The 22,314-nt window shown below is 44.9% G+C and overlaps 1 protein-coding gene across 1 annotated transcript; it reads right to left on the bottom strand.

The window, feature by feature from the left end:
* Positions 1-1,031: 1,031 nt before the first annotated feature.
* On the bottom strand, positions 1,032-22,296 carry acin1a (apoptotic chromatin condensation inducer 1a). The gene is made up of 18 exons (XM_029249998.1): positions 22,120-22,296; positions 18,564-18,629; positions 18,165-18,276; positions 17,563-17,642; positions 14,235-17,249; positions 12,666-12,821; positions 12,338-12,432; positions 8,760-8,841; positions 6,598-6,643; positions 5,587-5,771; positions 5,268-5,429; positions 4,911-5,088; positions 4,586-4,731; positions 4,190-4,297; positions 4,001-4,108; positions 3,541-3,784; positions 2,370-2,470; positions 1,032-2,264 (listed from the first exon to the last, which is right to left on the bottom strand). Exons 1-18 carry the CDS (start codon positions 22,255-22,257, stop codon positions 1,950-1,952), a joined length of 5,337 nt encoding a protein of 1,778 aa, XP_029105831.1. The 5' UTR covers positions 22,258-22,296; the 3' UTR covers positions 1,032-1,949.
* Positions 22,297-22,314: the final 18 nt, after the last annotated feature.

Raw genomic sequence — 22,314 nt, 5'->3', positions numbered from 1 at the left:
AAGCACACGGTGTCAGTCTCACACAACTGGCTGGGCTGATTTTCAAATGCTGTCTGAGTTTATGCCCCCGTCCCCTGTATGATGAGTGAAAATCAGAACTGATCCACCCTAAATGGCATTCATGACTTGGGGTCAGATCAGTGAAAAACCAGAGCTGCATGACTGTACTCATACAGGATTCATCTGTCGTGTGTGACACCACTGTACTGGACTGTAGGCCCCTTGTTTGCTGATGGCTCCATCATGTAAGTGTGCAGACGTTGACATTCTTGGCACTTTAAACAATCAATAAAGGCTCAGGAATAGAGATGTCCATTTTCTTTATGTGCTGGAAAACTCTTGGATATACCTGTAATTAGAATAAGAATTCTCATTTTAAACGTTAACTTCCCAGTTACAATAGAAGTACAGACGGTGTCCGAAACACCCAACGTGGGAAGCACGTAAACGCAGACTTCTTTAAAAAGTGTGAATGACAGAATTTCCGAGTCACGGAAAATTGACATGACTGTTGACGTTTGACAGTGCAGCTGCCTTGTGGTGGTGTGGTGATGCTGAATGAGCTCGTAAAGAAAATACATTTGTTCAAGGACCTCAAAGGACCGCAGCTCTCAAGGAACTCCACCTGATCACATGTGTAGGTTCCCAGCAGAGCTTTTGAGTGGCATCAGGAGAGCGGTTTCACAACAGGGCTCAGGACTAACAACTGATAGGCCTGAGATTTTTGATCCCTTGTGAGGGAAACACGCAGGTAGACAGCTGGAGGAGCACAGTACTCTTGCTGGTGTGCAGGGAGAGATCAAGTCATTCTTTGGTTGCAGCTTGCAGAGGGGTGTTAGAACCTGGTAAGTCTGAGGTGCAGTTCTTCATGGCAGAAGTGTGTAACCCAGGTTTGTGTAGATTATCTCTCTTCCTGCTAACAATGCGTGCCAGGCTGCAGCTACTAAGTCAGTGTCCTACTGCATACACCCCTGAAAATGCTGCTTGTACTGATACTTACTCCCCACCAAAATAAAACTGAGTTATGTTGCTTTAAACTTATTTTTTTTTATTCTTTGTACATTCAGCACTTACAGGAGGAAAGAAATCTTTATACTAAAATTATAAAAAAAATTAAAACAGTCTTTTTAAAAGGAGGTTAAACTCACCTATCCCAACTTGCTCCAGGGTCCATCATATTTATAATGGAGACTGAAGGGGGGCGAGGAGAGGAGGGGGCTGAACAGATGACAAGCTCATAGCTGTATGGCAGCTCATGGCAAAGGCTTTGTCTCAAATGTGGCCCAGTGCGCTACGCAAGGCCTCTGCAGACATCTCAAAAACCAGGTTCCAGGAAACAGACACCTCCCACAAGGATCTACGTGATGTGCATTAAGAGAACATTTCCCAAGGCAATGGGAGGGAGGACATGGAATGTGTGACAGTGAGGGCAGTTCCCAGTAATCAGACCAGGGACTCTGGGTAACTATCATGAGATACAGCACATTTTAAGGAAAACAAAACGGAACTAAAGGGAAAAAAAACTTTCATTACACACACTTGTGGAGAGTGCAGCAATGGATGCAGTATCAGCCAGTCATACACCCAAAAGGGAGAAGACAGAAACTGCTCCAGGACATCACACTCTGAGAACACTGCATGTCAGACAAAGAGGCAGGTTGAGGTGCAAGAGAGAAAAAGAGAAGGTTATTTTGGGTTGGGAGAGTTCAACAAATCGTGACCCCCTCCTGAGGCAGAACAGCATGGCAGGCAGGCAGGCAGTCATCAAAGGGGTACGTCAACCCCTTCTATGTCTGGGTGTGTCTCACACGTGAGCAAAAGTGTGAGGTGTGTGTCGGAACACACGGCAAAATTTTCTACAATGCCACGGGTGTACGAGAGCCTGAACTGGAAAACACAGAAGTGCTTTTCCCAAAGTCAAGTGGAGACTAAGTGGGGAGTGCTGCGCCTCAGTGCCTGCGGTCCCGACCAGGTGGGTTACTGCGGCTCCGAGATCGCCGACTTGAGCCTTGTCCCCCAGCACTGCCTCCTGGCGCCCGACTTCTGTGACCCTCTCTTCGCTTGTCCTGGTCTCGCTCGGCGTCTCCGGTGCCCCGGCTGCTTCCGGAAGGCGCGCCAGTGCTGGGTCCTGCCTGCTTCTCCCGTGCCTTCATCCTCTCCTTACGCTCTTCCTCCCGCTTTCGGTCCTCCTCCTCTTGCAGTTCCTTCCGCCGTTTCTCCCGCTCCTTCATGCGCTCCGCACGCTCCATTTCCCGTTGTGCAGCCTAAGAGGGAGGAGAAAAGGAGTAAGAAAGAAAGAAAGAAAAAAGCCTATCTGCCTTCCATCACAGGTTCAGAGTACAAGACCCCCACCAGCCCCAGAGTCATACCTGCTCTTCAGTGAGGGGAAGCCAGTAAATACATGGAGCTGCTTTTGTTTTACAAAACAGATCATCCAGCAGTTTGGCTGGTGGCTCCTCTGGCCCTTTCTCTGTAATGTGTACACAAACAGTTTAAAAGAATTTTTAAAAAAGTACATCCAATCATGCACCACAGTAACAGATGGGGGTTAGCTCAGTTAAATATAGCTGCTTGCAATGAACTTTAGTGGATTAAAACTCAGTAGTACGGCTGGAAGCAAGTAAGACAGTTGAGTAATGGAAACATCTCACTCACAAATGGTGTCTCTGATCTCTATAGTCAAACTCTTACCATCCACTTAGTACATATAACATGATTCGCAAATATGAGCACGATCAGAGTTATCGGGACAATTTGTGGCTAAAGGGAGTGTATGTTAATTTCAAGGTGACCATTTTGCATACCTTTGTTAATGCCCTGAGAGTCCCATATACTTTAGCCTTTGTTAATGGGCTTAATGTGCCCTTTAATAGAAGACTTTAATGTTACCAATGAATGTTTGCCAATAAGAATGTCAATAATCAGCTAAAAAGATTACTTGCTACTGACCTTGTTGCTGTACATTGCAATTGTAAAACTATTTCAGCACATGGGGCAAGTCTACACAACATTGCTATACTGGTTGATTTCAGTACTTTCCATGATGAGCCAAAAAAGGAACATGCATACAAAACCCCTTCATCTTTAATGCCCAGATCATCATCTACCCCATTAGGAGCAGGTAATTGGAGGTTAAAGTTTTCTTGCAGGTAAAATTTTGGAACACCACGCTAATTCGTAGTACAGTACAACAGTGGATAGTGACACAGCAGATAAGCACTGCTGTCACATGCCACCTGGACAGTGTGAGAAAACCCAAGTTGGATCCCCACTCTGTGGAGTTTGCATGTTCTCCCCATGTTAGTGTGGCTTTCCTTTGGTCGCTAATTTCCTGCCACAGTCCAAACCCATGCATTTGGCACAACTGTAGTGACAACCTGTGTGAATGTCCCTAGTGGGGATTAATGAAGCAGGATTATTATCAAAACAGAACTGAAGCACTTATGCGTGGCTGCAAAAAATATTTAGTGCCAACCATTTCCTAAGGTGGCAACCCAACACACACACCAGTAAATTGTGAGGTTTCAGAAACCCACACACCTTTCTTCTCCTTGCGCTCCTTTCTCCGCCGTTCTCTGTCCCGTGAACGGGAGCGTCGTTCCTCACTGGGCTTGCCAAAGTCCCGCACCTTGTCCCGGTCCCACTCGCGTTCCGCGCGGGTCCTCTCCCGTCGCTCCATCTCTCGCTCTCGCTCCGCCCACTGGTCACGTTCTGGCCGAGGAGGAGGGGCTCCAGATTCCTCTCTTGCCTGATCTGGCACGAGCAGGCCCCGGTGAAAGTCCAGCTGAAGAACACAGACAGGCTTTAGGGATTGCTAAATCTGAAAGACAACAGAAGCAAAAGAGCAGCAAGCACTTTCCACTCTTTTCCTCCAACAACTAAAACAACTGCACACATATGCATGGTGAAGTGCCTGCAATGCCCAAACAGTGTAGCACCCAGTGATCTTTAGGTAGGATGCCTGCAAATGCAAGCCAGACTTTGGCAGAGCCAGTCTCACCTCATCCTGCTGGGCAAAGTCCACATTGAGGAATTTTGGATTGCTCTGAGGCCACTTGACCCCATGCAGTGCCGTGCGGGTCGCCACGGCCTCCTCCGTGCTAGGATACTGTCGATCAGTAAAGACAGGGATAAAGTTAGAGAAATACTTCTGTAAACACAGGAGTCCAAAGATGTAAAAGCTGCTCACCGTGACATAGCAGTGAGACTTAATCTTGTCAATCCAGAAGCCCTCCTCAAGCATGGCGCCTGTCCGGTTCAACAGCTCCTTCAGCTGTCCTAAAGTAAATGGCCTCACCTGCAATAGGGCGAGTGGTCATCACAGGGTCCTCTCTCTTTAACGCCTGCCTGTGTGTCAGCCTACACCCTTGCACAGTACAGGTATCCTGTAGTACATGCTGCTGACTGCTTGTTTGCATGTGCAACAAAGGCATGCAGACATCTTTATACGTAGACTCCTGTATGTTGAGTGGCCAGATTACTGGTGTACTTAGTGGCAGCTCTGACTTTTCCTATTATGAATCTAAACCACATTAATTAGCGCTTTCCACTGACAAAGAGTGACTGAATTCACTTTCCTCCTTACCAAGTTACAGATGTGGATGATGTTGGTGATGTTGCCACGGGGGGGAGAGGGTTGCTTTGCAGAACGAACTGGATCATCAATGGTGACAGACACACCTGATTTCTGCTGGCTGATGGATCGACGTACGAGCATGTCACTGGGCACCACTAGAAGGTAGGAAAAGGAAACATTCAAGAACAATGTCCTTGGGTACAAACTTGAATGGTCAAAGAGATTCTCTTAAAATAAAGTCAAAGGTTTAAATACGTTATAACTTGCAGGTGACAAGTAGCTGTTAACAGTAGATAATTCAGAGAACCAGCAGTCTCTTACTCCCTGCAATTACCTTTCGTTGTCTCTGTCTCCTGTGCAACTGCAAGGGCTTCTGTTTCCTTGGGAACCTGGAATATGACATCCTTATGTTCCTCCTTAATTGCCTCATCACTCTGCTTGCTTTCTTGGGCCGCTTCCTCTTCTCTCTTTGCATCCCTCTGTCCATTCTCCTGGCTCTCGGCAAGAACCACCTGAAAGGGAAGCACAGGAAGGAGGTAGTTGGGGGTGACAATTGGCAGGTTTAAACATTCAGCATAGCCATTGTACTTTGACACAAATGCATCACTTGCAATATTTCCATTTATGAACAAATATCAATATTTGAAGCATGCATCAAGGGCCACAAAGGCGAACCAAAGACCAGACAGACCTGAGTGACTGTGCGGCGAATTGTGAGGCCTGGATCCAGGTCTTCACCTCCCCTCTCATCCCGTTCAGAAGCATCATCTTCTACGGAGAGGTGCCCTTCATCTGCATGCAGGTCCACCACTGCCTCCTGGCTCACTGTGTGTTTGATGTCTGGAATCAGAGACTGATAGAGAGGAACCATTGAGGGGGGGACAGGTGGAACAGTAAAGACAACAGAGAGTAGTACCACAGACATCAAGTGAAAAGTACTATAACTTCCTGTCAAATCAAAGTGATGAACGGTAACTATGAGCACTTTCCCATGCAGGGAGCAAAAATACCTTGAGTGAGTCTGTAGTGATGCTAATGGAGGGCTTCTTGGCAGTGACAGCTGTGCTGGAGCCCCATCTCCTCTTCCTACTGCCCGGTCCGGCACATTCGCCCTCTGCAGGTGACTCCTGGGCAGGAACCACGGGTGTGCAGGCAGATGTACTGCCCATAGTGGACACTGCAGCAGGCTTACTGGCTGTTGGGGGGGGGGGGGGGGGGGGGGTGAGTGAATGACAGGTAACACCAGGAGTGACAGACAAACTGAAGATAACCTTTAGATACCGAGCCAGGCTCACATATTGGACTGCACATGAGAACGTACTCTTTTGAGCACACACAGATAAAGATATACAGGCAGTCTCTGGATTACGACTGAGTTCCATTCCAAAGACTGTCTTTAAGTCAGATTTATACGCAAGTCAGAACAGTAAACGAACATCAGTAAGTCAAATGTTTGTCTTAGTATATAGTGTACCTTTCTATGCATAAAAAACATTAAAGAAACACTTCTGGATACTCTAGAACAGCTTTAATATAAAAATACAGTGATAATACAATGTAATGATATACCGATAACAATAAATGTAACTATAGTAAGGTGGGCGCGGTGGCGCAGTGGGTTTGACCGGGTCCTGCTCTCCGGTGGGTCTGGGGTTGGAGTCCCGCTTGGGGTGCCTTGCGACAGACTGGCGTCCCGTCCTAGGTGTCCCCTCCTCCCCCAAGCCTTACACCCCGTCTTGCCAGGTTAGACTCTGGCTCCCAGTGACTCCGCATGGGACAAGCGGTTTCAGATAATGTGTGTGTGTGTGTGAGACTATAGTATTTACATTAGAGAGAGACACGGAGGTGATAAGTGTTACTACTGTCATAATGAAGAGGACATGAAGGAGGCTGGACCCAAGGGGGGTGGTTTGTAACTACAGGTTGTACTAAGTCGGACGTTTGTAATCCGGGGACTGCCTGTACAATAAATACTGTCTCCAGAGCATGAGTCATTGGAGTGGAGAGGCAGGAATACTCACTGCTTAGGGAGATCTTGCGAACTGGGAATGTTTTTGCAGTTGTGCTCTGTAAAGAAGATGAGAATAAATGCACATGGAAGCAGTAAAACAAGAGGCAGTGAATAAAGACTGAAAATTACAGGCATCTATAAAAAACACTTAAGGATGGAGAGGGTTACTGATCAATAAGAGCAAACTGGTACAAAACATTAGCTTTAAATAGTATGCATGATATAATAAACGCACAATTGGAGGACACAAGTGAACTGCAAGAAAGACCAAACAAGAGGACAAATTATAGAATATTACCGCAAATATCAAAAGCACCAGAAAAATACTGAAAGCAACAGTACAAGTTTGACATGTAATCACAGTAAATATATTGTATGTTTATGTAAACATGTACAATAAGTTTTGTCTTGACTGAAAGTATTGTTCTTTCAATATAATTTGATGGAAGGAAAGGTACCAGTTTCGGATATTCTTCCCTTCCCCAAATCCCATTTTCAAGACTAATTATGCACATTAAACAATCATGAAGTCCAAACCCTCATAAGCAAAGATAGGATGTCAGTGTATTTCACGTACCAATGCAAGAAGGAATCAAAGTCTTAGGTTACCTTCCTAGGGCCTCCATTTGTTAACCACAAAGAGTAAGCATTCACTTTGCTCTGGCAGACTAAAAAAAAGTATTTTAAAACCCACCTAGGATTCCAGAAATATTTATCTTTAAACCACCTAGGCTCTAGGCACCCACCCATCAATGAAAAATTGTTAATGTTTAAAGTTTAAAAAAAGATGTCATTGCAGTGGAATAATTTTAAGAGAAAACCCAGTCAGTGCATATGATTTAAGGAGACACACATCCAAATAAACTACAGTACATGTGAATTACTGAAACAACCTTCAGAAACACTGGAAATGCACATATCTGGCATAAAAGCAAATGTCATCACAATCTGCTACAGCAATTTATCAGTACTTACTCGGATGCAAAGTATGTCCTTTTTAGATAAACATGATAAGCAGAAATGTTGAAAGATGGGTGCTGAAAAGGTCAGGTGTGTCTTTAACAGTAGTCATTCAGCTTAGAGAAAATGTCACAACCTTCTAGGCAGTGTCTGGTTTTAAAAGTACAACAGATATGCCCTGGGGAGCACAGTCTTCCTTAATGACCAGCTCCTGCAGTGTCATCCTATTTAACTCATCTCAATCTGGTTTTTATGTTCCCCACAAATGTGTACATATGCACAGATGCACCTTGAGTTATCACACAATTTTCAAGATTCCTTCGATACAATTTCAAATCTCACTTATTTAGCATTCTCCCTACCATTTAATCAATTGAAACCAATGAATACACCCTGTATCGGCAAAAATCTTACACACAAAAAAAAAAAAAAAAAAGATCTAAGGCTAAGCAGGTGATTAGATCACATGGTTATCCTTATAAAGCAAATCCATATTGATGCTTCCTGACAAGAACAGACTTAAGTACCAAAGTTACAGATTCATGTGTTAATGTTACATACATGTTAATATAAACCCTGCTACAATGGGTTGGAAATGTTACTAACAGGAAGGTAACCAGCAAAATAGAGGAGTCATTAAAAGGTGGGTGAGTTAAATTATTCAGAATCACTGCGTTTAAGAAGCTATTCAAGGAGTTTGGCTCTGAAGTTCTTGATTCCTATTTGCTGGCTGATGTGTTGTAAGCAACTGTAATATGATTAATGAAAACACAAAGGAGCACAGACCTTCTGCATCACATTCTATATACTCCTGCTTCACTCCAGCAACTAGCATTGCTTGTCAAGTGCAAATGGTACAACTTCAGACATATGACAGCTGGGAGTGGATCAGTACCCCAGACACCAAGCTGATTACAATCTGTGCACGTTCATGTTGCATGCCCCATGGGTTTTCTGATGATATTCTGTGTTAGCAAGCAGAGTGACATCTGCATAACATTCATGAGACTTCAGTCATGGCACCACAGTGAACTTGTCCAGCTGAGCTGCCAGTTTTTTTTTTGTTTTTTAAATCTACAGACTATACATTATATTCACATTAATCACTGCTTGTCTGGGTCTGGTATCCATATGTTCCAGTGTTTGTCACTGTATGTGTGCGCTCCTGTAGCCTTGTGCAGTGCCATTTCAGAGTTTTTAAATATGCCTTACCTCCTCAGCAGGCACCTCGCTGTTCTCCGAGATCTCCTCCACCTCCGGATCAGGCAGCTCCATTGCCACCGGCTTCACCTCCCTGACAGCAATCATAAAATGGTTTGGCATAGAATTACACTCAGTATGGTGAGGGGGAACATGAAGGGTCAGATCAAAACTGAGGTTCTTACACAGTACTTCCCTGGTAGCTGAAAAGATCCCTGAATAACACTGAATGAATGAGAAAACAAGTGTGAATCATTCTGAGGACACTTACAACAAACTCAGACTGTGGGTTCTGAGTATCTGTACACTGTACTGGACCTTTAATGTTACTCTAAAAAGAGTATCTGTTGCAGGCCTTGGTGGGGGGAGGGGGTTGGACTGTGGTCATACTCAACTGAAAAAGCAATGCCTATCATTTTGTGTTGTCTTAAAATTATTCATTCTAACGTCAAAACTCAAGTTCGATTGAACCCACGGAGTGTGTGCAATTGTAAGCAAGAACTTACAAGCTGAGAACCAGTCTGTGTGGGGGATGGGGGTACAACACTGAATCAAAAGAGTATTAAAAACTGCACGTATTTTTGCCCGCGTTCCCAGGGAAAAAAATTATTGCATTACAAACGTAAAGTTACTATACAATGCGAGTCGACAATAAATTGAATTAACTGGACAAAAAGAAAAAGGGAAATTTAAGAAACGTGAACTTGTCGAGGGAGCTGCAGGCGCGTGCGAGGGACGCACGTCGTTGAGGCACTTCTTCGGAACACGCTGCAAAGGCACAATAAACACATCCCGCTGTACACAAACACAGGGAAAGCGACGCACCACACATTCTTCAAGGACGGCAAATACGGGGAGACCTACTACTGCCCACCGCGACGAATAAAGTGTTCAAAACTGAGCTAAATCCCCCAATCTACAGCCGTCTCCCCGGCCGCTTCGACAGAGCTAGTAGTATCTCCCTTACCCGCCGCCTTTGTTGGTCTCGGATAACATGTCTCTTTCCCCCCCAAAAGAAAACGCACGTCTGTCCTCCCGCTCCGGCAGCTCGGGTCCTGGCCCGACAGGGGCCGCGGCACTCTGGGAAATACAGGCAACGAGCAGCACAGTGACAGACACGCCGGGCTGCAATCACTGCGACCGCACGCGCTCTGCAGCCATGTTGCGCCGCGCGAGAGGCGGCTGTGGGGAGGCCGAGCCGTGCGAAGGACCCCGCGTGCACGCGCCGGGGGCGAGGCGCCCACGAAGGACGCCTGTCTCAAAGTGCAACTCATCGACCCGAAACGACTCGTTTCGCAGCGGCTAAGCCGACTGTTAAATAGTCATATTTCAATAATCAATCTGAGAAGCAAGCGATTTGGGAAAAAAAAAATAAAAAAAATTCCAAGGTGCACCGCAAAGGCTCTCGGGTTCCGCCTAGGACGAGGCGCTCATACAGAAAGGTCATTCTGAGAATACCACTGCGAAGTTCGCATCCCCGCTTTAGACGCACTCTCTTCCATCCCACGCCGGTACACTGACACCCGGGCAGAACAGGTGGTCGAAATCAAAATTCAGACTGACGTGACGGTCATAACCAGCGAGTTGAACCACAGTAAAGAGCACAGGATTTCGGCGGAGGGTAATCACACATTAACTGGCAACAGGCTGAACAAAACGCCGCAATAAACTTAAATGGAAAAGGGGGGAAAACCAGAATGAAGACTGAGGACGCGAGCAGGTTCCTATGTTACGTATTGAGCGAAGCCGACTGTTCGTAGCGATCGAAGCGGCTGCGGGTTCGTCCGTCGCCCTTTGCTTTGGAAGACAAGCGCGGACAGCCGCATTGGCGCACATCTTCTCATCCCCGCACCTCGGAACCCATCCCGAGAGGATCCGTTACCGTGAAAGCGTGAAACCGTTGATCTGAGCGATCTCTCCGCGCTGAAATTCTCCATTTCACACGTTAAAAGTGACGCCAGTGCGTTCGCCGTGACACGTTGAAACAGGACATACCAGCATGTAACTCGTGCATCTTCTAACACCTCCTAACTACAGTTTGTGTGCACACCTATTGTGTTTAGTCCGTTTCCGTCTTACAAAAAAAAAAAAAAAACACATTACAAAAATCAAGCATTTAGACAATGACAGCTAGTCAATTTCTAGGACACCCAGAACATGTAGAGAAGTGACTTTCCACTATTAGTTACCGGAGCTCCAAGTTTCAGATTCATGCTGAAAATATGAAATAACTGCTTCACAAAACTTTTATTGTTAGGAGGGGAACACCCTGTAGCCGAAAACCTCATCACATTTTGGAAATGGTGCCGAAATTGGAGAAAGGGTGCTGAGGCAGCTCTTGGCATCTGAGTCAGGGCCACAAAGTGATGGATGCAGGAAGGGCAAATAAACTTAGCCAATCCAGGATATTCCAGCTATTACTGCAAACTCAACTTTTCACAATACTCCACAAAATGTCATTACATTATCCACTTGGGGGTTTGTATGAAGAGTAGCAAAACTCCTATATGGCTGTAGTATGACGATTAGCATTTCAGAAGGTATTCACATCCCCCAGACACGTAGTCACTTCGTCTTTATTCGTTCAGATTGGACACCAAATGTGAAGAACATGTAAAAACTGGGTTCTTGTGCCTATATATTGTACTGTATTTTAATTGTAACACTTGTGGGACAGCAGGTTTATCAGCAACATTCTGTGAAATCTAGGGCTGTACTCACCAAAGTGTCAATGCACAACACAGAAAAGACAACACTCTCCATTGCCAAATATCTATTCTTTCTTACTGGACAATCCTGAATTACTCTGAAAAGTTATCCACGTGTGTAATCTTGAATATAGACTTGTTAGAGGATCATGTCATAAAAAGCCTCTGTCTCAAAACCTTTGAATTTTCAAGAACAGGGTGAGTTCTGCTATTTTAATGAAGAGGAGACTGTTTTGAAGGGCAAGAGGGACCAACTGTACTCGGAGCAGAAGCAGAGGGGGGAAAAAAAAAATCTCTACCTGCATGTGCAGTAGCCTCACATTATTGGCACCCATGACAAAGATGAACAAAAAGTAATATAAACTGAGCAGATATACAGCCACATCACAAAAAATAAAAATTAGGGAAATTCAGGTTTGAAGTATGCTATTCTCAAAGCAAATATATATTCATGATGACTTACCTGTTTATTTGTGCCATTTAACAGTACTTCTACATACCTACACATATGTTTACAGGTAACTGAAAATAGCAGTGTCACACCTGTCTTGAATACAGTGGTTTTGCATTTGATATCTTTTCAGGCCCTCCAATGTGTCTAACCACTACGCTGCCAGCTGTTCCATTTGTCCCAGGTCAAATACCTTTCAATGAAACAAACTTACTCAAAATATAGTCTCTTTGAAAAGGTCACAAAAAAAAAAACAAAAAACAGCAGATAAAGTACAGAATATTCCAATATGCATTAATGACTAAATAACCATGAACACAATGTGTACACCTGTGTGTATATGTCTGTTATGTGTGTGCATTACTAAGTATATATTTGTACAACATAATCACATTATGTTCTATGACCAGGACACCTTCAATGTGACTCACCTGGATGGATGTCTGTGAATTTCCTTGCCTCCATTTCCATCCTTTACTTTGTTCTGTTCATCCTCACTCTCTTCTGGCTGTTCAAGGCATGGCTTCTGCAAAACAAAAATTACGTCTGGGATATGTGGCGCATGAGACAGGTAACATTGGGTCTTACTGCAGACTTTGGTACCATAACCCTTCTTTAGGGAGAGAACTCTGCTCTTAGGAGCATGTAAACTTAGGGTTTAAATAAATTTATCCTGTCTCATGTACAAGTGTCAGCAATAACTTCAAGTGAAGAAAGAGACCAAGTGAAACACCCTGAGGGGAAGCCAGGTTCACCAACCTTTGCTTGGTTCTTGCCGTCTGTGGAAAAATTCCCCTCCTCTTCTTCCAGGGTCCGTGGTCCCGTCTTCTTACAACGAGGTGGAGTATGGGTCTTGGACTTCTCACGCTGGCTGCGAGACCCAGACACTCGGGTCCCTTTCTGAATGCTGGCAGACTGGAGGTGTGAAGAAACATGGTCAAACAGTTGCTTTACTTCAATTTAGTAACATACTACACATACACTACTCGTCATTGCCTGATATTAAAAAGATCAAGAAACAAAGTAAACACTGATATTTAGCATGATTAGTTTTAGTTTAAAAATGTAGCACGTCACTGATGAGACACTGCACAGGGATGTTTATCCGTCAACAATGTTCTCAGAATTCAAAATAATCAATGTTACTTTAATTCTCAAATGCTTTTTCACTAGGACAGCACTTTGGTAGGTGAAATGCAACTTGTGCAGTGCCATTCTGTATCAGCAGGAGCTCTAATGGCAGAAGATCAGACAGGAAAGATTTGCAGTAGTCCAGGAAGGACATCCCCGTGGCCTGGACCACAACTTGTGTAGTGTTTGTTGTGAGATAAGGGTGGATCATACAGATGTTATGCAGGATGTATCTGCGGGACCAGGTTATGGCTTCAACACGAGACTTGAGTGGATCATTACTACCAGGTTCTTAACTGATGAAGCAAGGGAAATGAGGGAGTCTTTCAGTTTTACAGCAAATTCTTTACAGGACAAACCAACCAGCTAGGAGGTGAGGGATCTCTGTTTGAGAGGTTGATTTGACCTTATTAATCTTACATTCATTCCAGCAACTACGTGATTTTTTCATAATGCGAACTGGTTCATACACGATTAGTAAATGTCAGTATAACAAAAAATACTTACATGCTTATACGCAATTTTGCCTAACATGTTTGAATTGATTGTCACTGACTAAATCAGCTGAACTCAAAGTAATTGCTTGCAGTAAATGCAATGGTCCATGAAGAAACACATTCAGCTCTCAAACATGCTTTGTTCTGGAAATGCTCATTGTGAGGTTCTTAATATTTCTATTTTCAGAAAATTTTCAAGCTTTAAAACTTGAAAGAAAAAATGCTTTAACATCAAGAGTTGAATAATGCGCTAACATTTTGAAGATAACTAAAAATTGACAAAAAAGTTGACAGACAGTGATAAACCAATATTTAACTGGCACCTCTGCGCTAGGAAGACACACTAGGCAGTTATTCTAATTATTCATATATGGATACAGTAGAACAATGTAACAAAGACACACTAAAAACAATTGAGCCACTAATGCACCTGAAAACCATTTCGCTGGGAGAAAACCGGCACAACTGCAGAAAACCTACACGAATGCTGAGAGAATCTGTAAAACTGCATAAACTAAGCCTGACTTGAACCCCTGTCCAAAAGCACGAGGTGCTGTGATGCACCAGAACTACATGCTGTGTCACTGTGCCATGTTTAGCTCACTAGTTAATCCAGGAAGCCGCAACAAATAAATAATTTTACATTTACATATACATTTATTGTATAACACAGGATAAGACAAGACATGCAACTACTCACTTTTCTGTTGCTGGAATCAGAGGGGCTTTGGTCCTGTGAGGAAGAGGAGGAGGAAGTAGAAGAGGAAGAGGAGCCTGAGGAACGAGATGAAGAAGACTCAGAGTCGGAGTCTGAGGAAGATGAATCAGAGGGCGTTGAGGATTGTCCTTTTAGCTGCCGCTCAGTCTCCGCATCCTCCAATGCAGTTGATAAGGGCAGGGCAGACAGGCCCTTCACCTCAGTTCCTCGTGGGACCTCTGCCAGTATTCTCTTGGTTTCATCCTTCTGTTCTTGATGATCTGGTTTCTGCTGCTCTTTAAGCTGCCCTTTTTCTGCAAGGGACCTTGTTTTTGGGTAAAGTGATTCCACTTCAGGTGTGTGCTGAGATGCTGCAACAAGAACACCTTGCCGTATTGGTGTCTGCATCAATGCCTGTTTGCTTGCGATGACAGCTGAAATGTGGGATCCCATAAATGGCCCCTCTGTCTCTGACTCCATATCCTTTTGTACAGTAATGCTTGTCTTCTCAATAAAGGCAGCTTGACTGAAGTCCCCTTCCTTGACTGAAGGAGGCGTATCTGAAAATGTGCGAGGTCTCCTTATGACTGGGACTGTGGAAGAAGGTGAGGAAGGCTGCTGGCTTTCTCGAAGGAAACGGAACTTCTTAGCTGAGGACTGGGGTGAAAGAGGTAAGCTGGGCTGGCTTGCTGGTACTTGCAGTTGAAGGTGGCCCATGACAGGCTCCTGCCTCTTCATTTCCTTGGCTATAGAATCTTGACTTCTTTCAACCTCAGGAACCGCGGGCTGCAAGGAGGAAGAGGGTCCCCCAAACTCTCGTCCGCGTTTCCATGGAGGGAGACAGCTCTCCTCTTTTGCCGGCACCCTTTCTTGCTCCATCTCCTGCTCTTCTTGCTCCCTTTCTGCAGCCTTTTCCATCTCCAGTGTTTTATCTCTCAGAACCCTCTTCTGTTCCATTGAATCTTTCTTCTCTAGTCTCTCCTCTAGCTGCTCCTGCTCTAGCCTTTCCCTCTCGAGCCTTTCCCTCTCCAGTCTCTCCTCCTCCAGTCGCTCCCGCTCAAGCCTTTCCTTCTCCAGTCGCTCCCGCTCAAGCCTTTCCCTCTCCAGTCGCTCCCGCTCAAGCCTTTCCCTCTCCAGTCGCTCCCGCTCAAGCCTTTCCCTCTCCAGTCGCTCCCGCTCAAGCCTTTCCCGCTCAAGCCTCTCCCGCTCAAGCCTCTCCCGCTCAAGCCTCTCCCGCTCAAGCCTCTCCTTCTCCAGTCGCTCCCGCTCAAGCCTCTCCTTCTCCAGTCGCTCCCGCTCAAGCCTCTCCCGCTCCAGTCTCTCCCTCTCTACCCTCTCCAGTCTCTCCCTCTCAAGCCTTTCCCTCTCCAGTCTCTCCCGCTCTACCCTCTCCAGTCTCTCTCGCTCAAGCCTTTCCCTCTCCAGTCTCTCCCGCTCAAGCCTTTCCCTCTCCAGTCTCTCCCGCTCAAGCCTTTCCCTCTCCAGTCTCTCCCGCTCAAGCCTTTCCCTCTCCAGTCTCTCCCGCTCTACCCTCTCCTTCTCGAGCCTGTCTCTCTCCTGCCTTTCCCTTTCGACCTGTTCCTTCTTCAGCCTTTCTCTTTCCAGGGTCTCTCTCTCAAGCCGCTCCTTCTCAAGCCTTTCCCTCTCAATTCTGTCTTGCTCCTGTCTTTCCTTCTCCAATCCCATTTCTAGCTCTCGTTTCTGTACCTCCTTTTCAAGTCGATCCCTCTCCTGCTTTTCCTGCTCAAATCTCTCCTCCCCCTGTCTAGTAATACTCTCTTCTTGATTCCTATAATTATCAAGAAAAGCCAAGGATTCTTCCATTTTGTTGGCCACAACAACCCCATGGCTATGTGCTGAGGCTGTGGTAGCAGCAAAAGTAATGGTGGGCAGTGCAGCTGAGACTAAATGAGGAGATGAACTGGTATCTATACCCATCTGGTCAGAGGAGAGAAACAAAGCACCATCTACATGTTTTACAGTGGCCACAACAGCAGCACTAGCACCTGTAAGAGAACTGGTACTCCCTACTACCTGTGGCTCATCAAATTCAGGTTGGCCCTTCACCTTGCCCCCAGCAAAAACACCCTCGGACTCCATCTTCCGTGCCAGCAGGGTGAGTGGTCCAGGCTTGCGTTTCCCACCGGCTCCTTGAGGCTCAGGGCTGCTGGAGGTACCAGGGCTGCAGCTGCTGCTGTCCTGGTGCTGGAGTGGACTTGGGGATCTCTCCCTCCGCAGCTGCATAGGCACACCCACTCCTGCACCTGCCACACCATCAACCTCCTCCGCATTGGGTGGACTCTGCTTGGGGGTATCAGGAAGGGGATACAAGAGTTCTGGGGGAGGTGAGGGAGGAGGAGTAGGGTGTCGCAACTGCGGTTGGTGGGATAACTGAGGGGATACGTGTTGTGGCATTTGTTGCATATGTCTGGACCTATTACGTGCTTGCAGGTTATGAGAGGGTTCGCCTCGTCCATCCTGCCACATCCGTGTACGCCGCCAATGCTCTTCTGTATCATTATCTTCATTGTCATCAAGACTGTCTTCATCACTCTCTGGTTGAACTCGTGCTGCTTGTTCTAATTGGACTGGCTGCACTGGAGCACGTCCAGGATTCAACTCCATTGCAGCACAGGGGTTTGCCTCTCTGGCTCTCTCTGGTTCACCGACCACACGCACTGACAGTGAAGCCACAGCCCGGGGAAGTGCTGCAGGTGAAAAGAGCACAGCAGGCTGCTGGTCTCTCAGCTCCTGCCGACTGCCACCAATGGAAAAGTGTGCAGCTCCATATTCTAAAGCCAAGGGGTCCAAGGGCATTGCCTCCACCTGTCTGTCATGTTCATTATGATGTGGCAGGTGGTGAGCATTTGATTGCGAGGGTGGGGCTGATGACTGGGGGTGCTCTCCATCTCCTATGTGCTCCTCCTCACCCACCCCCCCAGCTGAACAATCCCCCTCTCCACCATGAGCAGATGGAACATGTAGCTTCTTCTGGATATCCTGAACAGGTGAGACAACCTGATGGAAAGAGAGAGACTTGATTCATTACCCAATGGGTCAGAAAATGGCAAAAAATATGCTTCTTCCCACTCCACCACTGTTAATACTCAAGTTGGATACTTCAGATAAAAACAAGAATTGTGCAGACATTCTCAAGAACATAATCCAAACAACAGACAAACTCATTTAGAACATGTCATAGCTCTTACTACTCAAACTGCCTTAACAAAAGGTAGATAAAACAGAATGCAAAAACAATACTGAAAAAGAAAATTTGGTGATTATTTCTATAAACTTCCAAAGCTTTGCACACAGCGAGTTGAGAGCTGACCTGTTCTGAAGGGGTGCAGTGGGTGCTGTCATTGTCAGCTGAATGTTCATCCCGATCTGGGCCTTTGGGAGACTCCGTCTCTGAAAGGGAAGCAGAGTGAAGTCTGTTCACCACCTTCCAGAACACTGTATAAAGACATGAAATTAACATGACTTCATATTCTACAGATGCCAGTAGTAACAAAGGGAGACTGCACACCTGGAATATCCTTGTACCTGCAAATACTCATGGTGAAGTTTGTATAGCACTTCTCATTTATCAAAAAATACATGAGTTACCCTTCCAAAATTTACAAGCTCTTGCACAAATTTCCATTTTGTACGAGTCAAAGTACAAACATGACCAACATACCATACACCACACACAAAAGAAAATGAAAGCAAATCCAAATTAAGCAAAAAGGATAACAATCTATCACTCAATGAAATTTAAAATACTGCAAAAGGTCCCACAGATAAAATAAAACAAAGTCAACATTACTACTATAATTTGCCACACTCACCCAGGCAAGACATAAAGGCCATGCAACAAGGCCTTGTGAAGCAAGGAGAGGGAGTAGGCAGCAAGATGAGGTGAAAGGTGGTTAGAAAAGGATGTCTCACCATCGGCTTCAGCTGCCTCCCTAGCTTCCCGCTCCAGTCGCTGCCTCAGAAGTTCCTGCTGCTTGGCCAGGTACTGCTTTATGAAACTGTTCTGGCTCATCTCTTCCCCGATCTGGAGCACAGCACCAAACAACAAAGGATCAGCGAAAGACTGGTGGTGTCAGACAACTTTGACAGCCTAAAAAGGTAAAAGACAAAATCTGTGCACATACACATATGAAACCAACTCTGTAATTTAAAATTCAGAGGTGGTACAACACTTTGTGTCTAAGGTAAGAGAATATATTTTCAGCACAAAATTCCATTTAGATTTCAGTGACAGCAGGATAACATGCATCTAGCTCATGTTACATCTATTCCCTCTCACTGCCGTATGTTCCACCCCTCTATTAAACTCACCTGGGAGTTTGGCTGGAGTCCAATGTGAGGGGTGGAGGTTCTCTGGAGGTTCTCCAACATTAAAGCCTGAAACACAGGTGAACACCATTCAATGAGCCTTTCACACTTACATGTTAGTATCCGAAACATCAGAAAAGAGAGAAAAAAAAAGTAGCACTTATTGCATAAGCTGCTACTTCAAAAAAAAAAAAAAAAAAAAAAAAGAAAGTGAAAGCTGGTTTTCTACAGTAGTAGTTGCCACTCTTGGACTCAAGTCAAAATGCAAATGAAAAAGTAAGTCCAGTAACCATGTATCTCAGCTATCTATCATCAGGTTATCATCAGGGTCTGGGGAGATGCAAGTTTGGAGACAGCACTGGAAAGGTTTGTGTGGGGAGGGCAGCTCCAACGGGGTCATGTAGCCCTAATGAGCAAGTCAAATGAATTCACCACTCTAATCAGGTTATATGAAATGTACAGGGATGGTTCAGTTCTGTTTGGACCAGCGAACAACACACTGTTCAACACACACAGACGAGTGAATTTTATATTTTTAGTGATTTCTGAACAATCACATTTATTCAAGACTTCACTGTCAACTGTCACACTACTCATATATACAGCAGGGATGTCTCTACCACAATAATTGTGAAACAGACCTGTCCTGGGATATGAACGAACACATCTTTGTCCATGTCATTAACCATTATGCTACCCACTTGGCTGGTGCAGAGTCACACAGGATCAGCCAGAGATGGTTACTAAACGACAGAGCTAATTGAGGATAACCCAAATTTTAAACACACCCGCTACACTAAAGGTTAAACACTGCAAAACACTTAAAAGGGGCAGGGACTACAGCAATACTCTTTCATATCAATAAAGTATCAAAGAAGTAGGTTCTGTCATGCAACACAGAACTGTTTTCAGGGGTCAGAAATAGCTTATTGGTGAAATGCACTTTTGCCAAGTTGTACATTGCTTTGGATAAAATCATCTGCTAAATGGATAAGTTTAAAAGTTAAAGAATGAGAGCTTGCACATGCTTCAGAGGTTCTGCATCATCTACTGTTGAGCACAATGGCACTCCCCACAATCGGAGGATGTTTAACAGCGGTCAGGACTGGAGGGTGGGGGACTCTATAAGCTACCAATTTACAGAAATGCTTGGAATATTTTTCAGATCCCATTGCCAGGCATGTACCTCCTTTTTCATTAAGGCTTTTGCCAAAATAAATAGAGCAGGCAGTTTGAAAAAGTAAAAATAGCACAAATTAAACATTGTGTGGCATCTTCATTCTTCATATTCATTCTTCTTTGCTAGATAATATGTTGAGACAGCACTTAGAATCAGGAGCAAGGGAAGATGTTGCTTGTTTTTATGTTAGTGGAATTTTCAGATTATTAGTTTTATAAATCTGGGGGAGAACATAGACGGAGAGGTAGGAGCATTAAAACACTTTCCTGGGATCTTAAATAATTGCAGATTAGTCTACCTTTAGCATTCAAACAATTAAAATAGCAACCAAGGCCATCCTGTAGAGCATAACAGGTGGAAATGGAACACAGCACATTTGTAAGAAAGAAGAAAAAAATGCCAGTGAGAGGAAGGAGCAGCACAGAGAAATGGTTGCATTACGTGGCCTTGCACAGTAGTCTAATAGTCAGTGGTAGTCTAACTCTTCCATTGCTATCATCTCATTTCCAAGATAATGACAGCTGCAACAACGAAACCATTTGTACCCAAAGAAACGCACTAATGCAACAATGTAAATGGCTTGTTACTGTTTTCCCCCACAATCAACACTGGAGGTCTCACAGAAGACCCTGGGCTCAAGTTGATGCCAGCTTGAATTTACTTTATGGTAAATATTTAAGCTACTACAGTTAAATCTCTGGGACAAAATCCAGCTTCCTAAATGTTGTATTAGAAAGTGAGAAAGTTTATCATTACTGCTTTCAATTCTAAATATAAGCAATTGGAAAACTGAAAAATGCAGAAAACGTGTCTGGCTAATGTAATGTAATTGCAAAACATTTTTTTTGGATGGAAACTAATGACAAATATGAAAAGATGAGCCTGGCTGTGTAAAACTAAAAAAACTCAATGACAACAGTCTGCCTGAAACCTATGTAGCCAAATCAACAATTAGAACATTTAAACTGCATTAAACAGCATCAGGATCAGTATCAGTATTAGTAAGGGACCTCCTGTTGTACCATAAAGTTCACATTTTTGGGTCTCAACAGGTGTACCTTTGAATGCACTGAAGACTTCTGAATAAAATTATAAATCCCCACTACATATTTCTCAACATTTCAAACTAACCTTAAACTAAACAATTAACATGTTAATTTGCCAAATGTCACATCAATCTTATGCAATTTATAGACCATAAAATGTGTAATAAAGAATATAGCGAAAAGTAATACCTTAGATAAGTCAATATTGCAAGACGTTTTGGAGGAAAATAAGATGAGCTAAATAACTAAACTGTAAATCAGTTATAGCGGGCCAGTAGTTATTGAATCAAAGCACTCTCCCCAAGTTAAACAAAGTATTTTGAGAGAACAAAGACAGTGATGATACTGTTTATTGATACTGTTCGTTACAGTTACTACAGCTGCGGAAAGTTGGGCTGGCAAGTTTACTACCTTTTCAATTACGTAATACGTAGGAATCAACGACAGAGAGAAGTCTGTACATTTGCCACAGACTAAATTGTGTGACTTAAGTTACTTCATTCAATGAATAGAGAAATTCTCTCATATTTTTATCTGTATTTTTAGGTTTAGCGCATAGCAAATGTGATGAATGTCTCTAATTCAACAACCACGTACACGCGCACTGCGCACTGGTCATCAATGTTTCACCTCGGGACGGTAAAGGTTAGTTGTCTACCAGGACAGGTGAGGACGTGGGAGAAGCGCAAAAACATGATCATGATCATCCTCGGATAAAGAAAGGGCGATTTTCAGGTCTTCTTCCCAGTTAAATACAATACATCGCTAAGTTCCGCGGACGAGGGCGGCGCTCCGGTTTGTGTCAACACTCGCCTGGTAACCGTACGTACCACAGACCGCACTATCTGTGTGTAAACATACCGAGAGCGGGCGCGCCCCCGCCGTGTGCGGCCCGTGAGCGCCGCGCACACAAAGCGCGGTCCCGCCGGTCACTGGAAACTGTAAAACCTATGTTTATTGCAATAGTGTGACCGTGGGACCCGCTGCGCGCAAGGCAGGCAGCCCGACACGCCAACTTCAGCTCAGTTCCACACACACACTCTCGTCTCGGCGGCCTCAGGCTCAGCTCAGAAACTACTACTCGCAAAAACATCATAGACAAACCTCGGTTAAGACACTCGCGCGCGCGCGCACGTAGACGTCTAAGACGGACAGACGGGCGCGCGTCCGTGCACCCGCATGATGCACATACTCGTACAACCGCCCAGCGAGTCGTTTTCGCTCCCTAATAGTCGACACGGCCTGTCGCTCGGCTTTTTTCGGTCGTCGAAGTAGTCGACACAGACTAAATCCAAACTTCTTACACGAAGCGCGAAACCATCGCACAACTCACCCCTTTGAGTCTCTTGATAAGGGCATTCTTCTGTCCGCTTTTAGGAAGGCCTCGCTGCTCCAAAGCGGCTTTCAGATCTGCCACCCGGAGCGAATGAAGCGGCCTGCCATCCAGCGTAACGTCTTCTAGCTCCGCCATCTTGCTCTGCCTTACCTCGGTCTACAGCCCCGTCCGCCGCAGCGCCCTCCCTCGCGC

This window comes from Scleropages formosus, chromosome 1 (genome assembly GCF_900964775.1).
Source record: "Scleropages formosus chromosome 1, fSclFor1.1, whole genome shotgun sequence".
In the NCBI taxonomy this organism is placed as follows: domain Eukaryota; kingdom Metazoa; phylum Chordata; class Actinopteri; order Osteoglossiformes; family Osteoglossidae; genus Scleropages; species Scleropages formosus.
Note: the sequence above shows the minus strand (reverse complement) of the source record. Positions and strands in the feature narration are given on the sequence as shown.

Excerpts from the sequence above, each read along its gene's own strand:
- acin1a (XM_029249998.1), bottom strand. The coding sequence starts at position 22,257 with ATGGCGGAGCTAGAAGACGTTACGCTGGATGGCAGGCCGCTTCATTCG. Across the intron at positions 4,298-4,585 it reads TCATCCACATCTGTAACTTG|GTGAGGCCATTTACTTTAGG; the intron begins GTAAGGAGGAAA and ends GCCCTATTGCAG. Across the intron at positions 2,265-2,369 it reads TTCCCCTCACTGAAGAGCAG|GCTGCACAACGGGAAATGGA; the intron begins GTATGACTCTGG and ends CCTCCCTCTTAG.